The sequence below is a fragment of the Anoplophora glabripennis genome, unplaced genomic scaffold (assembly GCF_000390285.2).
Source record: "Anoplophora glabripennis isolate ALB-LARVAE unplaced genomic scaffold, Agla_2.0 scaffold34, whole genome shotgun sequence".
NCBI classification, from domain to species: Eukaryota; Metazoa; Arthropoda; class Insecta; order Coleoptera; family Cerambycidae; genus Anoplophora; species Anoplophora glabripennis.
In genome coordinates, this window is record NW_019426074.1 from 1,183,894 (window position 1) to 1,200,803 (window position 16,910).

At 33.7% G+C, this 16,910-nt stretch overlaps 2 protein-coding genes across 2 annotated transcripts in view; one reads left to right on the plus strand and one right to left on the minus strand.

The window, feature by feature from the left end:
* Positions 1–10: 10 nt before the first annotated feature.
* The window catches only part of LOC108913544 (nose resistant to fluoxetine protein 6-like), a gene marked incomplete at its 5' end in the record, with an annotated part of 21,041 nt that continues 4,141 nt past the window's right edge, over positions 11–16,910 (minus strand). Inside the window, 9 exons of the mRNA XM_018719110.1 lie at positions 11–77; positions 139–241; positions 287–429; positions 502–691; positions 742–868; positions 924–1,117; positions 1,184–1,352; positions 13,640–13,800; positions 13,856–14,052. Coding sequence (XP_018574626.1) covers positions 46–77; positions 139–241; positions 287–429; positions 502–691; positions 742–868; positions 924–1,117; positions 1,184–1,352; positions 13,640–13,800; positions 13,856–14,052 — 1,316 coding nt within the window. The remainder of the gene's footprint in view (positions 78–138; positions 242–286; positions 430–501; positions 692–741; positions 869–923; positions 1,118–1,183; positions 1,353–13,639; positions 13,801–13,855; positions 14,053–16,910) is intronic.
* LOC108913780 (RNA polymerase II-associated factor 1 homolog) lies at positions 4,989–9,859 on the plus strand. Its single transcript, XM_018719407.1, has 5 exons — positions 4,989–5,132; positions 5,185–5,277; positions 5,337–5,909; positions 6,002–6,378; positions 9,188–9,859. The coding sequence occupies exons 1-5, from the start codon at positions 5,044–5,046 to the stop codon at positions 9,751–9,753; spliced, it is 1,698 nt and encodes a 565-aa protein (XP_018574923.1). The 5' UTR covers positions 4,989–5,043; the 3' UTR covers positions 9,754–9,859.

A 16,910-nucleotide genomic window follows, 5' to 3' on the forward strand; every position in this document is an offset into this window, starting at 1 on the left:
AAAAACTATAACCTAAAATACATAATTTGACCTATTCTACAATACTTAATCAGTCTGGATTTTAATATTTTTGTCACCTAAAAGTGGAAATATTGTTCTTTAGAATTTTTATTATCTTTAATTATATTTTTCACTTACCTGTCCGGAAAATCACCTTTCTGATATTTTGAAAAGGTAGTTCAATAGTTAGAGTAAGAATAATGGACAGTAGCACTATCACTCCAGTTTCAACAACCTGCATCTAAATGTATGTTTAAACAATAATCTTGATAGAAAACTAACTTACCATCATATAAGATTTATATTCATCTACATGCCTTGTCTTCCCCACATTATAGAAAAATACTGGAAACTGCACTAAATAAACGGCATAAGCTATTTTAGTAAATGGAACAAAGTACTTCCATTTTAGGAGAGGGCCAAACCAGCCTAAAACAAATGTCAGTAGTAACGAATTATAAATTTATTTTTGAAAACTTGATAATCAAACAATAAACTTACTGCCAAATCCTCTGTTTATGGAATAGATTACCCAAGATACGCCAATTCCCCAAAATACTGGAGATAAAGCTGCATAAAGGGCTGCTTCCATTTTATTATATTTAAAGTCCTTTTGGCTCATATGTATTGGACCAAGCCATGCAGACAGAGTTACAGGATAAAGAATACTCCATATAATAAACCGTTGGCGCTAAAATTAGTCTTTAACAACAGTAACGTTAATGAAATGTATTTAGGTACCTTTGAAATGTCGGTGTTTTTTGAATATCTAAGCACGTAGGCCAAAAATATTCCTATTAAGTAAATTGTTATCCTATGCGTAGGAAGAATATAAGATAAACTTGCAGTTCGGAACAATCTGGATACTCTAAAAACGAGATTGTTCCTTTTATTAACGTACAATCACTGTAGAATTTACTTACGGTATTCCAAAATGAACGACATGACTGAGACTATTTTTCCAAGTTACCCAAAATCTTAGAATTGTAGATAAAAGGGCTACTGCCCCTGAAATCCAAAATCCTGCCTTTCCATATTTCCATATAACATACACAAAAAATGGAGTAATTAAAAATAACTGCATATCGATTCCTACTTGATGAGTATGTGTTAAGCACTAAAAACAAACATCCATAATTGCTCTACTTTCCCTTGTAAGTACATAATATTCTTAAATACGCACCATATTTTCAAACCCAAAATAGTTATGAATTAATAATATGTTCCTCCACATATATCTTTTGCATAGTTCTGAATGATGATTTACCACTAAAGGCCATAGAGGTCCAGATCCCATTAATGGAAGTAAGTAAGTACAAAAAAGGATTACGGCGATAAGATTTGGCAAAATTCTAAAAGCATTATAACATTAATCATACTGAATACAAATAGAAAAAAAGTTAATTAATATAAAATTATTTAATATTTAAAATTATAAGATCTTAATAAAGCTGTTAATAAAATGTGTGAAAATATCTATAAAGCTTTAATAATTTTTACATTTTAATAACATAAAATCTCAATTATACAAGGTGTAACTGAAATAAGTATTCAACATTTCTGAGCTTGTAAAAAAAGTCGAAAAATGACGAAAACTTTAGTACAATTTTTGTCAGTGGCGGCTCCTAAGGGAGCTACGCTCTCCTAAAGGGGTAACCTCGGAAACAGTTTTTAATGGGTAACATCCAAACGGCTCGACATTAAGTCACGAAATTTTGGTGAGATATTAACCTTGACGTGCTTAATAAGTCTCATAAAATACATTTCAAAGTTTGCTACAGGGGCGTCAGAAAATGCAGGACCCAGGAACAAATATAATCATATCTTTTTTGTAGTCAATTTTTCCTAGTTCCTGACTCGAAAATATTGAAATTTGAAGTATTTAACATAAAAAAGGTCCTTTTGTTAAATTTCAATAGGATGTGCCGTTTTCCAGTAAAATCGATTTCAATCATTCCCAACGTGCTGTAAATTTAACTTTCATTACATAGTAAAATAAATTAATTGCAGTGTGCCATGGGGAAAACAACTAGTCTGACAGTTAACAGAAATGTCAAGTATAGGAATGCACAGGGGCGGTACCCAGTGCATTCCTTTACCCTATCAGTCTACTTTTTACCAAACATTACCATATAAGGAAGTGTTTACAAAAGTTAGATAATGATGGTCTTTCACACAGACTAAAACTTATCCCTGAAGAGATAACAATTTGGTACTCTAATATTTCTGTAACATAAACAGAAACAAGCCCTCAACATTCCATCGACGGTGACAGTTCTTCGAGTGGCTACGAATTCATAAGCGGTTACAAGGGTGATGCCGACATATAAGGAAGTCTATAGTTTCATTAGAAATATTGCTAGAAAAATAGCAAAAAGATGAACCCTATACTTTCATTAGCCTTATTCTGAAAAATGATAGCCAGCTGCGGAAGCAACTGAATTTTAACGTTTCTAAATAATGGTTTGTCAAAATAATTGACATTTTGTACCTACCTATTATATCTATAACTAATAATTAATTATAACATGAATACTTACAGTAACCAAGAAAAACTAGATATGATTTTAATTTATGGAAAAGGCTGAAAGAACTCTAAAGCTGCCCGGTATTTATAGGTGCCAACATCGATTCCCGCAGAGACAACTTCCATCAGAAAAAAATTTCGAAAAGTTAGCCAGGAATTTGGCGGCAGATGGAAGTTTTCAAAAGAAAAGAAGAGTTTTTAAACTGAGAAGGGCAAGAGATGAAGAACATTCGATAAAGATGTTAAATGGCCTGCTAGATCTCCGGGTCTCATCCCTATAGGTTTCTTTCTTTGGCCTTACCTAAATGATATTTATCTTAAAAACAGAATAAGAGTAGAATGTCGGAGATTAAATGAAGAAATAGTAGAATGTGTTTGTAGAGAGGGAGTGATAAACAGAGCTATTGTGTGTTTGGAAGCAAATGGAGGTCATTTTGAACATTTGAAATAAGCATTGTTTTAAATTGTTATATTAATATCGTATTAAAAATAAAATATGTTACTTTAAAAAACATAATAACTTGTTTCCGCAGATGGTTATCATTTTTCAGAATAAAGCTACGAAAAGTAGGGTTCATCTTTTTTGCTGTTTTTCTAACAATATTTCTAATGAAACTATAGACTTTCATACATAGGTGAACACAGAAAAAAAATATCTTCCAGAATTGATAAAAAAATATATATTGTGCCATTCGAATAAAAACAGTTGACTATAGCAATTTTGACATATATTACAATGGAGACGATCTAATAATGTCATTTGATAGAGCTTGAGCGGCGATTTAAAAATATGTAGGGTTTGTTATAGATATTTGTTAAAATAAAAGAGATACAGGGCCGCGAATACCAAACTGAATCACCCTGTATATAATAACTTTAATAAAATGATCTATTTTTAACACATATTTTATTAAAACGGTATATAGAGCCCGTAAATTAGTATACCGCAACCTGGAAACTACACCGAAAGGAGCCATGAATCGTACTATCTAACAATATCTAGCCTTTATATCTTAGAGGTATTCCCACAGAACATAGAAATGTGAACTTGAAACGTTTTGGAAAAACGATTTATGCCCAGTCAGGTTAGATTAGGTTAGGTTAAATGTAAATGTATAATATCTAAATATTCATACTCTCTTTAGTCATGCATGATACAACTAATACAAGGTATTATTATTTTAAAATTTTTATTACTTTTGAGGAAATTATGTCAGTCAATTAATAGAACAATTTTTTTCAAATTAAAGTATCAAACAGGCATAATAATATTAGAATTTTTTATAATCATTTTCTCAGTAAGGACAACCTTTGTATGAATTCAAATCATAATTTAAAAATATGTTTTTTTTTCGCATGTAAAAAATCACGTAATGGGTATTGGTTTGGATTGTTTTTTGAAGTTGTAATAAATCTAAAACTGTGAATTTTATAATTCTAATATATATTTATTTTTCTATTAGTATTATGTAATATTCACGGTTTCTTGGTAGGTACATAAGAAAAATAACATTTATATTACAGAGTATTTTGATTTAGTATATGTGTACAACTTAACAGGGTAAGTAGGAAATAAATCAAGCAGAAATATATATTTTTCTAAAGAGACCCTAAAAAGACATATTTAAGAAGTAAGGTTTAATTTTTTAAAATTACAAATCTTGAGCCTATTTCGAAAAATTATAATGTAGTAACCCGTTTCAAATATTTAAAAAATCCCGCTCGATTTACTTATTCGAATAAGAAGAAGAAGAGGAGATCTGGAGTAAAGTTATCAGTGTTCTTAGTTCTTACTTCTTATCTTAGAGCTGGCTAAATACCCTCTGGTTGAAGGCCAAAATAAGAAGAAGAAGAATTCTTATTTTAGGCTTATGGTGAGTTAGAAAAAAGGAGGTTATGTGTTATGTTATGTACGAAAAAGAAGCGTTGTTAAGATTTATGTCTTTATGGAAAAATTAAGTTTCAGATAAAAATATAGTGTGCCTTTCTGAAACAGCCACCCAGATAGAGCTCCCTACAATAATAGCAATTTATTTATCTGAAATCTAATAAGGTCACGTTTTTGTACTTCTCTCAAAATTCCACATTACGAGTTTTCATCAAAAAATATTTAATATATTTTACAATAACAGCGCCAGCGTGGAGTTGCTAGATTTCATATAAAAAAACATAGAATAAATTAGTATTACTATTTCGCAATTTGCAATTTTAAAAGAGTGCGTTTACAAATATGCGCTTTTTTTGGGCCCTTTTAGACTTTTTATAGATAAATTAGAATCTGTAAATTTAAAATAAAACTCATCTAGTGAGGTTTGTTCCCTTATAGTCTTATAGTACGAGAACGCGTCAGAAGAGGCGCTGCTATAACACGTATTGGAGAGAAGTAAATGGTGACCAACCTATAAAATCTTGTATTAATCTGCTTTTTCTAGATGTTCTGTATTCTGTGCTTCTGTCTCGAACATGAAACGTCATACGTCAAGTATGTGTTTGTAAAGTATTTGTAAATAGTGTCTATGATTTTTAAAATGCCTCCAACAATTCAAAACTCCCAAAATGGAACAAACACTACTGACAAAAGACCTGTCAAACCAGTTGAAAAAAGGTATTACATTAATTCCACAGTAAAAATTTACTTTTATTTTAATTATTTGTAGGTCGGATTTAATTTGTAAAGTAAAATATTGTAATACTTTACCAGATATACCTTTTGATTTGAAGTTCATTTCGTATCCATTTGAATCAACAAGGTAAGACTAAAAATTGCACAAATTGAGATATTAAAATTAAATAAAATTTTCTGATTTAGGTTTATTCAATATAATCCCACATCATTAGAACGAAATTATAGATATGAAGTATTAACAGAGCATGATTTAGGTGTTAGTATCGATTTAATTAACAAAGATATATATGCGGTTGAACCTCGCGCATATTTGGATCCTGCAGATGAGAAATTATTAGAAGAAGATATTTTAACACCACAGGATTCCAAACGATCCCGTCACCATGCCAAGTCAGTGTCATGGCTGCGACGTACTGAGTACATTTCAACAGAACAGACAAGATTTCAACCACAAACTATGGATAAAGTTGAGGCTAAAGTTGGTTACAGCATTAAAAAATCCCTTAATAATGAAACATTATATATGGACCGTGATTCTCAAATCAAGGCAATTGAGAAAACTTTCGAAGATTCCAAAATTCCCATTGAGAAACATTATAGTAAACCGAATGTTGTACCAGTTGAAGTTCTTCCAGTATACCCAGACTTCAATTTGTGGAAATATCCTTGTGCTCAGGTCATTTTTGATTCTGATCCTGCCCCTGTTGGTAAACAAGTTCCAGCCCAGATTGAGGAAATGTCACAAGCTATGATTCGGTAAGTATTTGAGGCAGGATATAAATCTTACTAAAAACATCAGTTTACTTGGTGATTATTTTTTACTTATTTAATAATAATTATTTGTGTAGAGGTGTCATGGACGAAAGTGGAGAACAATTTGTCGCCTACTTTCTGCCTACAGATGAAACCCTACAGAAAAGGAGAGATGACTTTGCAAATGAAATACCATACCAAGATGACGAAGAATATGAATATAAAATGGCAAGAGAGTATAACTGGAATGTTAAAAGCAAGGCAAGCAAAGGCTATGAGGAAAATTACTTTTTTGTTGTTAGACAAGATGGTATATATTATAACGAACTTGAAACTAGAGTACGTTTAAGTAAAAGAAGACAGAAAGTCGGACAAGCTCCAAGTAATACCAGACTTATTGTCAAACATAGACCGATGGATGCAAACGAATTCAGAATGCAGAGATACAGAGAAAAGCAGCTTGAGCCACCAGGTAAGTGGTTGTTGATTTATTTATTCAAAACAAGCCAAATAATTTGCATAATAAAATTTGCAATAGAAATAATAACAGCATATTAATAATAATGACACTGGAATAAAATATTGTAGAAGTAGGGAACGAGGCAACATTTTTGCAATTGTATATATTTCAATTTAATTAAAACAAAATTAATTAAATGACACAAAATCATCAAAGGGGGGTAATAAGTAGTCTCAACCGTAATACAGATGGTAGCTGAATATTTTTTTAAAGAAACATATTTGATTAAAAACGGAATGTCAGTCATTATTAGGTAAATATTTTGTAAGCGAAATGTAATGCAACAATTCTCATTTATTAAAAAGAAAACTAATTTGAACTCTTGATGAAGTATGAATTCAAGGAATTATAATTATTATGTGTGTTCTATTTATATACAAGGCATATCCACAAAGTAAGGGTACTGAGACTCTGATGCTTTGTGGTTCTTTTTTTTGACAAAGTTGACAACACCACATTCAAGGCCAAGGTGTTGGTAGCAGGACGAGTGCTCATTTGTCTCGGTCAATTGAGAACTGTTGTAGTGGCATGTTAACATCAGTGCTGCTATTCCAAATCCCGCCAAGTGAATAATTCTTTGACTGCATTGTGACTGGCAACGGCATATGGTTGGCCCACTACTCCCTTGAGATGAAAATATAATCAATGCAGCAACGAAATCGATCTTCACCATCAGGAAAAAAAAATGCTAATCCAGAGGAAAACAGTTAATGCTGTGCTGCACTGTCAAACCCTGAAAGTAGTACAGAGAACGATATAGAACAAAAGAAGATGACAAAGGAGTCAACGCCACAAAGCAACTCTCAGATTCATTCGGTTGGAACATCAACCACCCTGCTCACAGCCCTGACCTGGCACCTTCTGATTTTCTTTGAAGGTGTTTATGGGTGGAAAAAGTGCTGTAAAACAATAGGCCCGAGAGGCAGTGGGAGTTTTTTTGACGAAAATAACGTTTGATGTACCTTTCTGAATATGCAAATTTTTCATAAAAATAAGTACTGCCTTTCGATTTTTAAGAAATTGAGTATTCTTATTTTGTTGATGTGCCTTGTACTTAACATGTCAGATTATGAAGTACTTCTGATAAGATTATATTAGAGGTACTTTAACAAAATAAACCGATTGATTCAATTTTCACTATGGGCTGGTTTCTACAACTACAAAAAAAAATGGAAATATTCATTACTCAAAAATATATTTTGTGAAGGAATTAGTTAATTCGATAAATCGGTAATTTTTGTCTTACTTTAATTTAAAATTTGATGTGTATTATGTCACTATGCAAAAAATTTGAAAAATCATTAAATATCTGTTAGCATACTGATGAAATGGCATAACTGTTAGTTATTTTTGCAATCTTGCAAGCAACGATTTTTTAGGTATAGGTCACTCAGTCACTTCAATAATTGAAAAAAATGGGAGAAAACCGTCATTGCCAGATTGGACGATTTGTCACAAATTGGGCATCGTATACTGCTAAACTTAGAAAGTTATGTTCAAATGAATCGGGCGGAAAATTGTAAGGGTTTTATTTAAAAAAAAAATCTGATATATAGTAGTTTGCAGTGCATGAAAAAATTTCTTTTAAATGTGAAAATTCGAAGTGTAAGAAAATTTCATAACATCTTTCTATTTCCGTAATAATGAATTTACTTCATACTTTTCTTCCAAACTGTATATTCACACCATCCGGTCACTAATAATTTCTTTTATTTCACAAATATTCCCAGTTTGATGTCGGTGGTGAGAACTTTTAGTTGTAAAAACAATTAATTAATAGATGAAAATAATTTTCCCAAAATTCTCAAATGAAAAGTGTGTAATTATTTACTTGTGGCATTTCCAGTTACTTTTTTTATTTAATTGGGTTTTTCTGCCCCACTGAGAAGGAAAAATAAATTAATAAACCACGCCTTGCGCCAAAAGGGTGAATTTGTAAATTTAGTTGTACCTAACCAGAACCACTATAACACATACACAGTTTTCGTTATCAAAACTAATTCTCAAATTGACTTAAAAATCAAATGGGTATTTGTATTTAGTAGTACAATACAACCTCTTTAATCCGAACACCACATTGTCAGGCGTTGTTCGTATTATCGAATCGTTCGGATTATCGAACATACTATAAAGATTCGTACATATGTATATTATGTAAGTGCATACACATTTTATAACAATATAAATGTGAATCATATAAGATTCATAAAACTTATATAAGGTAAAACATAAACATGTAGTTTACATATACATATATGTATTACGCTTTTCACATGTTTTATTTTTCTTACTTCCAAAAAAACTCTAAAATTGTTACACAAAACCGACATGCAACAGGTTCTTCGCTATCGGGAAACAAACTGACTGCCGATTACGCGCGAAGCGATCTAGTCTTTTCTTGTCATCGTTCAGATTTGGCCGTTCGGATTAGCGTGTGATCGGATTAACGTGTGTTCGGATTAAAGAGGTTGCACTGTATTTACTTTAAAATGAACTTGTCTAATTGCAAAATAAATTAAATGTATACCACAGTTTACAAACATTTACTACAGGGTTGCTCAACATTTGCACAACATTAATGATGCTACTGAAAATGTTTAGAATTTATCATTTTTAGGAAAACTGCATTTCTGTAGATATACATATTGATAACTATACAATTCTCATATTTTACATTGGATTAGTTTGTCATGTAATATTTATTGTTATAGTACTAATCTTAGTAAGTCAAGTTTTTATGGAATACAATTTTTATTAACAGGTGAAGAAGATGAAGAGATGGAAGTTGAGGAAAATCAGGAAGAAAATACACAAGAAGACCAGGAAAATGAGAGTCAAGCTGAGTCAGATCAAGAAAATCATAAGGAAAAAGAAAGTGGAAATGAGAGCAACGATGAAGGTGGTTCTAGAGCATCATCTAGATCTTCTCGTAGATCTCGAAGATCTAAATCGGGTTCAAGATCACGGTCAGGTTCATCTTCTCATTCTAGATCTAAGTCGAGATCAAAGTCCAAATCTAGATCCCGTTCCAGATCAGGATCTGGATCAAGGTCCAGGTCTGGCTCAAGATCTAGATCTCAGTCTAAATCCAGATCACAATCTCCGGCTGGCTCAAAATCTCCATCTAGGTCAAGATCAGCTTCAAAATCCCGTTCAAGATCTAGAAGTAAATCTCAAAGCAAATCTCCATCTAGATCTAGGTCTAGATCAAAGTCTCCCTCGAGATCAAAATCCAGGTCTAAATCTGCTTCACGGTCTAGATCCCGATCTAGATCTGGTTCGGAATCGGGGTCAGGGTCTGGATCAGCTCAGTCGGACAGCGATTAAAATTTTTTAAAGGTTTAATTTATTAAGTCGTCCCTTTTATTAATTTTACGGTGATTTTACGTTATAATGTATGATATTCATAAGAATAAAACTCTAGTTCTCTACATTTTAGTGTATTATTTTATTAAGGGGTAATATGCCTGTCTAGAGGTTGGGAAAAAAGGTGATATTCAGGAAATTTGAAGGAAAAATAGATACAAGATATAGTGTCATGAACAAAATGGCTTTATTGTAGATGTTTTCAGGTAGTAAAGTATTGTGAGTATTTTCAAACGATTTAGATTCAAAATGGCGGCTGTAAGTGCTGGCAAATAACGACACCTTTTATTCAGAGGGCTATGGCCGGAAAGGTTTCTTTATTAACGGGTGGTCGTAGAACGAAGAAACAAACCTTTTCTGATATATACTAAAAGCCAGTAGGAAACATGGAAAATAATAATTGTTGACTTAGTGAACGTTCAAAAGCAAAATATTGCCGAAAAATTTTTCTTTAAATTGTTAATCAATTGAAAATCCCCTGCAATATTCTCTGAGTTGTGTTATTGCGAAGTTCTGTACAAAATTTTAAGTCGAATCGTTGAAAACTTTTTGAGTTACGTGCCAGCCAGTTAAAAAAGGAGGTTTCTTGAAACACAGTCAGGATAAGAAATTCTTTAATCACCGATGCCTGCACCATATAATTGGCCTTCTATACTGATATTTGCTTGATTCTCTTTTTTTTTCGATTTGATCTGAAACTCAATCTGGCCTCTATAATAGCTACAAAACATAATAGATGCAGTGCACTGTGAGTGGTTGAAAAATCTTGTATTCCCCCCCCCCCCCCACTTACAACTTTTCTCCTATATTCTTTACATGATAGCTTCTGAGGTGTACTTATACTTCTACCAAAGAATATTAACATATATTACGAGAGAAACACGTAAAGGTGGTGCGTGAGGGGATAGGGGAAAACAAACAGGAACACTTTAAGAGAAAAATATTCCTGCTTATTGGAATGCAAAAAGCTAATTTGAAGTGTTCCTGACGTGCAAGTACATTTTTGTCAATTGGAGAGCAGCTAATAAAGCATTGTTTAAACCATTTATCGAAAAATAATTTTTCAAAATTCTAGAGTAGCTTTGATGATCCACGCGCCGTTATTTTTGGCGTTAAATGTGGTCTCGATAATTTGGGACCGAGGGCGACTGTCCCTCTTTATCCTGCCTTATTTCTATAGGCCTGGGCAGCCTCGTGAGGCCCTGTCCATCGTTTACCCCGACCACAAGCATAGCTGGTATAGACGCTTTGTGGGACCTCCTCTTGCCTTGGCTGGCCCCCGACGGCAGAGGAGCCTCTTCTGACGCTCTTCATGTCTTGATTTTTCTTTCTTCGCCGTCTTGTCTAGCCCCCCGGGGGGGTAGTCGTCGTGAAGAGTGGGTTTCTAGGAACAGCTTGTAACTAGGTAATGCACGTAGCCTTTTGTCTGCGACTCGCAGGCCGGTGTGAGGATAGGGTACGTCAGAGTTACCACTCACCACGGAGTTTTTCCCAAACCAACGTTCTTCCATCTTACCATATCTGCAAAGACTGCTATCGACTATCCTACTTCCACTTCCCCTGTACGAATATGTATAGCTGATCTACATTATTCGGCCCAGAGGGATTAAACCTGCGAAAGGGGCAACATCGATTCAAGTAGGTACCAACAAGATAACGGCCCTGTGTACTAAGTGACAACCGTTCACATTTCAAGATTATCAAAAACCTTTCACAGCAAATTAATTTTATTTTGAATGAATTGCGATTTGGGATTATTATTCTGATTGACTAATTTAACTTGTTTGTGTAAATTCATGTACCTTCAAATCTGTATGATAGGAACTGGCCGAAAATGTCAAGACTATGGAGCATATATATGGAGTGTGAAACAGTGGCAGAGACAACAGAAATTTTGTCTTTGGTGTGAAGGCTCTGATGGCAACGCAATCGCGCATGCAAATTCGCATCCCGTTTTATGTCCCAAAGTAAAGTTTAAAGAGTCGCCGTTGTAGAGAGTCTAAAGTCACTAGATCTAGTGACTTTAGGAAAATCTAGTCAAGATGCTGCAACCGACCAACAGACTGGAGTTTATACAAGTAGCGAAGACTCCATGTTAAAAAAAGTGAGCCATTTCTTCGGTCACGTAAAAGCGGCACTGATGTAATTAATTGAAATATGAAAAAGATGCGCGAGAAACTTAAAATGCCAATGTTTATATAAACGTAACTTTTATTTTTTACTAATTTCTTATTAAGTATTATCTAAAATAAGTCCTGCTTATCCACTGCATCTAATGTTGTAAGCGCAACATCGTTACTAGACTCTCCAGTGCATCAGCGCTACAATAACTTGTTAAACTTTATTTTGGGTCATCAAACGGGATCCGATTTTTTATGCGCTGCCCATAAGAGTCCTCGCTCCTTGTATAAACTGCATACAATAGAGGATCATCGCGGGCAGAAAAAGGCGCAGGCTTATTTAAAAAAATGAGAAAATTTAATCTTTCCGGGACATGTTTTTATTGTTTTTGCTTTTACATTCTCTACCTGTATTGAACATTTGTCTTGATATTGATTTTTTTTTCTATTGGATTCAAATCTTATGAATAAGTACCACATTCTGCATTAGTGATCAGCGACAGTGGAAACTGCTCGTGAACGTGATATACCTAATACCACATATCTAACTGTGCTAATACATACTTGAAAAAATCGTACTCATTTCGATAACAGTACCTACACATTCTTTCATTTTTGTGTCTAGGGTTTTCGTCTGTTGGTTGTATATGTATGTATAGTTCACACATTCTTGGCAACTATATCTGCCCCCAGATGTTGAAACAGTGCACAAATTTTATGAAAAGTTAAAATTTTCTCATTTGATGTGTACACAAAAAAGACCAGAATGGTCCAAAACGGGTTTTATATTCGCATGATTGACTCCGAGGATGTAATTTGGAAATCATTTCCAATTGCAATGGGATGATACGGATCGAAGATCGGGACCCTGTCTATTTGATTATGAAGTCAAAAAAATAATAATTCTTGCCCCAGGATTGGACATTGGGACCATATTTGGCCACCGCTATGATTCAACCTCCAACAGATCGAAATACACGATTTACTGTCAAAAAAACGTAAGAATAATTCACGTTCTCGTAGCCAAAAACTCGTGATAAAATGGTCAGATGGATTTTTCGGTCAAAACTGGTCACGTCAACTCGCTATCTGAAAGAGCACCCTCAACACAATTAATTATATTATATTATCCCGGCTAAAATTAAAAAAATTCAAAAATATAGGGGATGCCTGTATCTGGAAGGACAATTTTCGGAAAAAAAACTCCACCTTTCATAAGTATTTTATGAGTACGTATGACAGCGAGAGGGACTGCACCTTCAATAAATTCAAATGTCACATTTTTTTATAGAATTTTCTCAACCTTAAAGCACTATACTTGTTTATTTATTCCATTGATACCTACTCATGTTTTTGCTTTAAAATTCTATGATATTATAAATGATTCTATTTTATATAGGTATATTGTGAAGGTTGCAAATTTTTAAACATTTATTTACAATTTGTTTTTAAAAACTTTTAAAAGTGACCGTAGAGTCAGCCGTGACTATCAACGTTAGTTAATTATTTAAGAAGAAAAGTGAAAATTGATATAAATTGCCTAGTCAACATTGTATTATTATTGCTTAAATCACGATGACGTTACGTAAGAAATGCGCACAACAATTCACCCTGTATATTGATAATAGGAGCCTATGTCTGAATTTTGGATAAACATAGAAACCTTAAAAAATTTCAAACAAAAGCACTATTCCGAGTCGCATTAATTTGGTTATATCATGACTTACCTAAACAGTCTGCTAATTAATTTATCCCTAAAATTCATAGTTTTTCTTTTATCCAAGTCAGCGAATAGAGAATTAGCACTTAGCAGCCCACTGAGTAACATAAAACATTCTGTATAAATTATAGCGGTCCTCCCTATCACAGACCATTTCATACCTAAGTTCTAAAAAATTCAAAATTTACACAGTATTCGTAATTAATTTTAAATGCAACCTCACCTCACTCATGACCGACCTGTTCATAAACGGATTATAGAAAAGGGCCATTACTTTGTGAGAAATTATTAACGCAAGGGCCGACAAAGCCCTCACCCCGTGCAAGGCCTGAATTTCATTTTCATTCTTTCTGATTGTAGCAATGATTTTGTAATTTCGTTGAATCGCAAAACACATTAATAATTGCAACCAAATATTAACTAAAATAATTCGTCTTATATTAGTACAGCACTATTTATATTTAAAAAGTCAACAAAAATACTTTATACATAAACAAATGTTTTACAAGTTTGCCATTATCTAACAATGAACGAAATGTGCAGTATTACCATTAACTGAGAACTTTCCTTGTGTTATTTTTCGTTTTGTCTCTCTCACGATACAGGATGTCAAAGTTTCAATTTAAAATTTTTTTTTTACATAGATATCTTTTATGCTGGTGCTGGTACAATTTGTGTGTAATATTAAAACAAATCAAAGCGCGGACGAAAGAAAAGGGAGTTGTAGTAGTATAGTTGACCGCCCCTACTTTTTTTTGTCCAAGCCTAGAGTTGAAATAAGTACTTCTTTAGGTTTGTTCCTCTTTTCTTGTATATTGTTAAATTTTTATTTAGGGCTTCTTACGAATCAAAGCATTGCTTTGTATGTACCTCCTAGCAGAGAGCGAACTATTTAATCTATGCAGTATGTTGACATTTATAACAAATGATATTTTCAGGTTGCCTATTGACAGCTACCACATACCCCTGGGATATACCAATTTGTAAGAATGAGTCAATTCTACAGGGTGATTCAAAAAACCGCTGACAGACTTCTAGGGTAGGTAGTACATGAAAAATTAAGACGAAAAGTCTTAGTAAACATAGGGTCGTAAATGCCTCCTCAACAAGATACAGGGCGTCAAAGTTTCTGTAAAATTAAACATTGTCTGCAATAATTCCAAAATACCTGAATATTTCTATTTCAAATTTGCTACGCGTAGTTAGCATATTAAGACCAATGTTTGATGTACTTCTCAAAATTTTATGAGCAGCAGTGTCGTAAAGACGGGGTCAACATGACCCTTTTTTTCAAATATTTTTTACGCCACTGCTAATTTTGTCAAATGAACACTAATTTCGTGTAAAGTGTTCAATTGTCTATCGAAATGGTCTCTTGCAAAATTTTGATGAAAGCTACAGTTTTTCAGTAATTTAGGTTTCAACTAATTTTGTCAGAATGAAATAACGTGAACAATAAACTACAACAGGATGAAAACGTAATGATAAAAATTGTATAACTGGAAATAATGTAAAATATCAGAGTAGGTACCTACTGGAAGTGACCACCTTGTGATTCGACACACGTTTCTACCCTCCGAGCTAAGGATCTTCTTATTCTTTCAAAAATCCCGGGCGTATTGCGAATTGTTTGAAAGGCTTGTTGAATTTGTTGCCATAATTCATCAATCGAATTTACTGGAGTTACGTAAATCAGCTCCTTAACATGACCCCAAGTGTGGAAATCCAGAGGATTTAAGTCCGGTGAACAGGCGGGTCACTGGATTGACCACCACATCCAATCCACCGTCTAGAGTGTGTCATATTTAAATAATCTCCTACTTGTTGAGCGAAATGTGCCGGAGCGCCGCTATTTTGAATAGCACAAGTCTACTATGCAAACTAAAATGAATGAAAATAAAATTGGATTCACAAAATTTCTGCAAATGTGTTTTCTTAAAAATGGTTGCTTTAATCAAAATTTTGCAAGGGGCCAATTTGATAGACAATTGAACACTTTACACGAAAATATTATCCATTTGACAAAATTAGCAGTGGCGAAAAAATATTTTTAAAAAAGGGTCATGTTGACCCCGTCTCTACGAAACTGCTGCTCATAAAATTCTGAGCAGTACGTCAAACATTGGTCTTAAGGTGCTAACTATGCGTAGCAAATTTGTAATAGAAATGTTCAGGCATTTTGGAATTATTGCAGACAATGTTTCATTTTACAGAAACTTTGACACCCTGTCTCTTGTTAAGGAGGCATTTGCGACCCTATGTTTATTAAGACTTTTCGACTTAATTCTTCATGTATTATCTACCCTAGAAGTTTGTCAGCGGTTTTTTGAATCACCCTGTATATTGCCATAATATTCAGATATCCGCAGAATGTTCTGAGGATACCATATAGTCCAAACTATAGGTCCCAGCAGGGACATACGATGGAGCAGGATCAGTAACATACAACGTGGTAAAAAAGTTCTGCATAAAATTCATATTTTCGTTAAACAATTTTTTTTTCGAAAAACGGTGAGACCCGTCGATTTTTATTTGCTCCAGGGCACCTTGTTATGTGGAAAAAATTTTTTTTCGGTAATCCACTTACGGCAGCGATGACATAATTTTTTGTTTAAATGACAACGCATATTTTTTTCGTTCGAAATTGATGACAGTAATAATTATCTAAACAACGGTGTGAAAATTTCGATGTCTTACATAACAATTTTTTTTAGAAAAATGCACCTTAAGTTCTTATAGGTGATAATTGTCTACTTACACTATTAATGGCTCCGAAAAGGACAAAGTTGACAAAATTACATTTCAAACGAGTAAAATTACACTAATGTTTGTGTAAGTCTAGCGAAATTGTTCGAATTGCCCACCCTGTACCATTTGGCATTGTCCTAAGCGTGTGTAAACGCCGTCTACACTTCGTTCAAGCATTCCCGGGTCGATTTGATTTATTTCAAAACGAATACGGTTTTTAAGTTCTTCCAAATCACCTGGTCTGTTTGTGTACACACGCGATTTCAAATAGCCCCACAAAAAAAAGTCTAGAGGTGTTAAATCAGGCGAACGCGGAGGCCACTCGATTGTTCCGCGTCGCCCGATCCACCGGCCAGTAAACGTGTTATTCAAGTACTCCCGTACTTGCACTCCATAATGGGGCGGTGCACCATCCTGCTGAAACCAAATTCTTTCCTCAGGAATATCAGGATCCTCGTTGTTCGGGAATAACTCTGCTAAGCTTGGGACCAAATCGAACCGCAGGAAATCCAAATAGCGAGCAGCAGTTA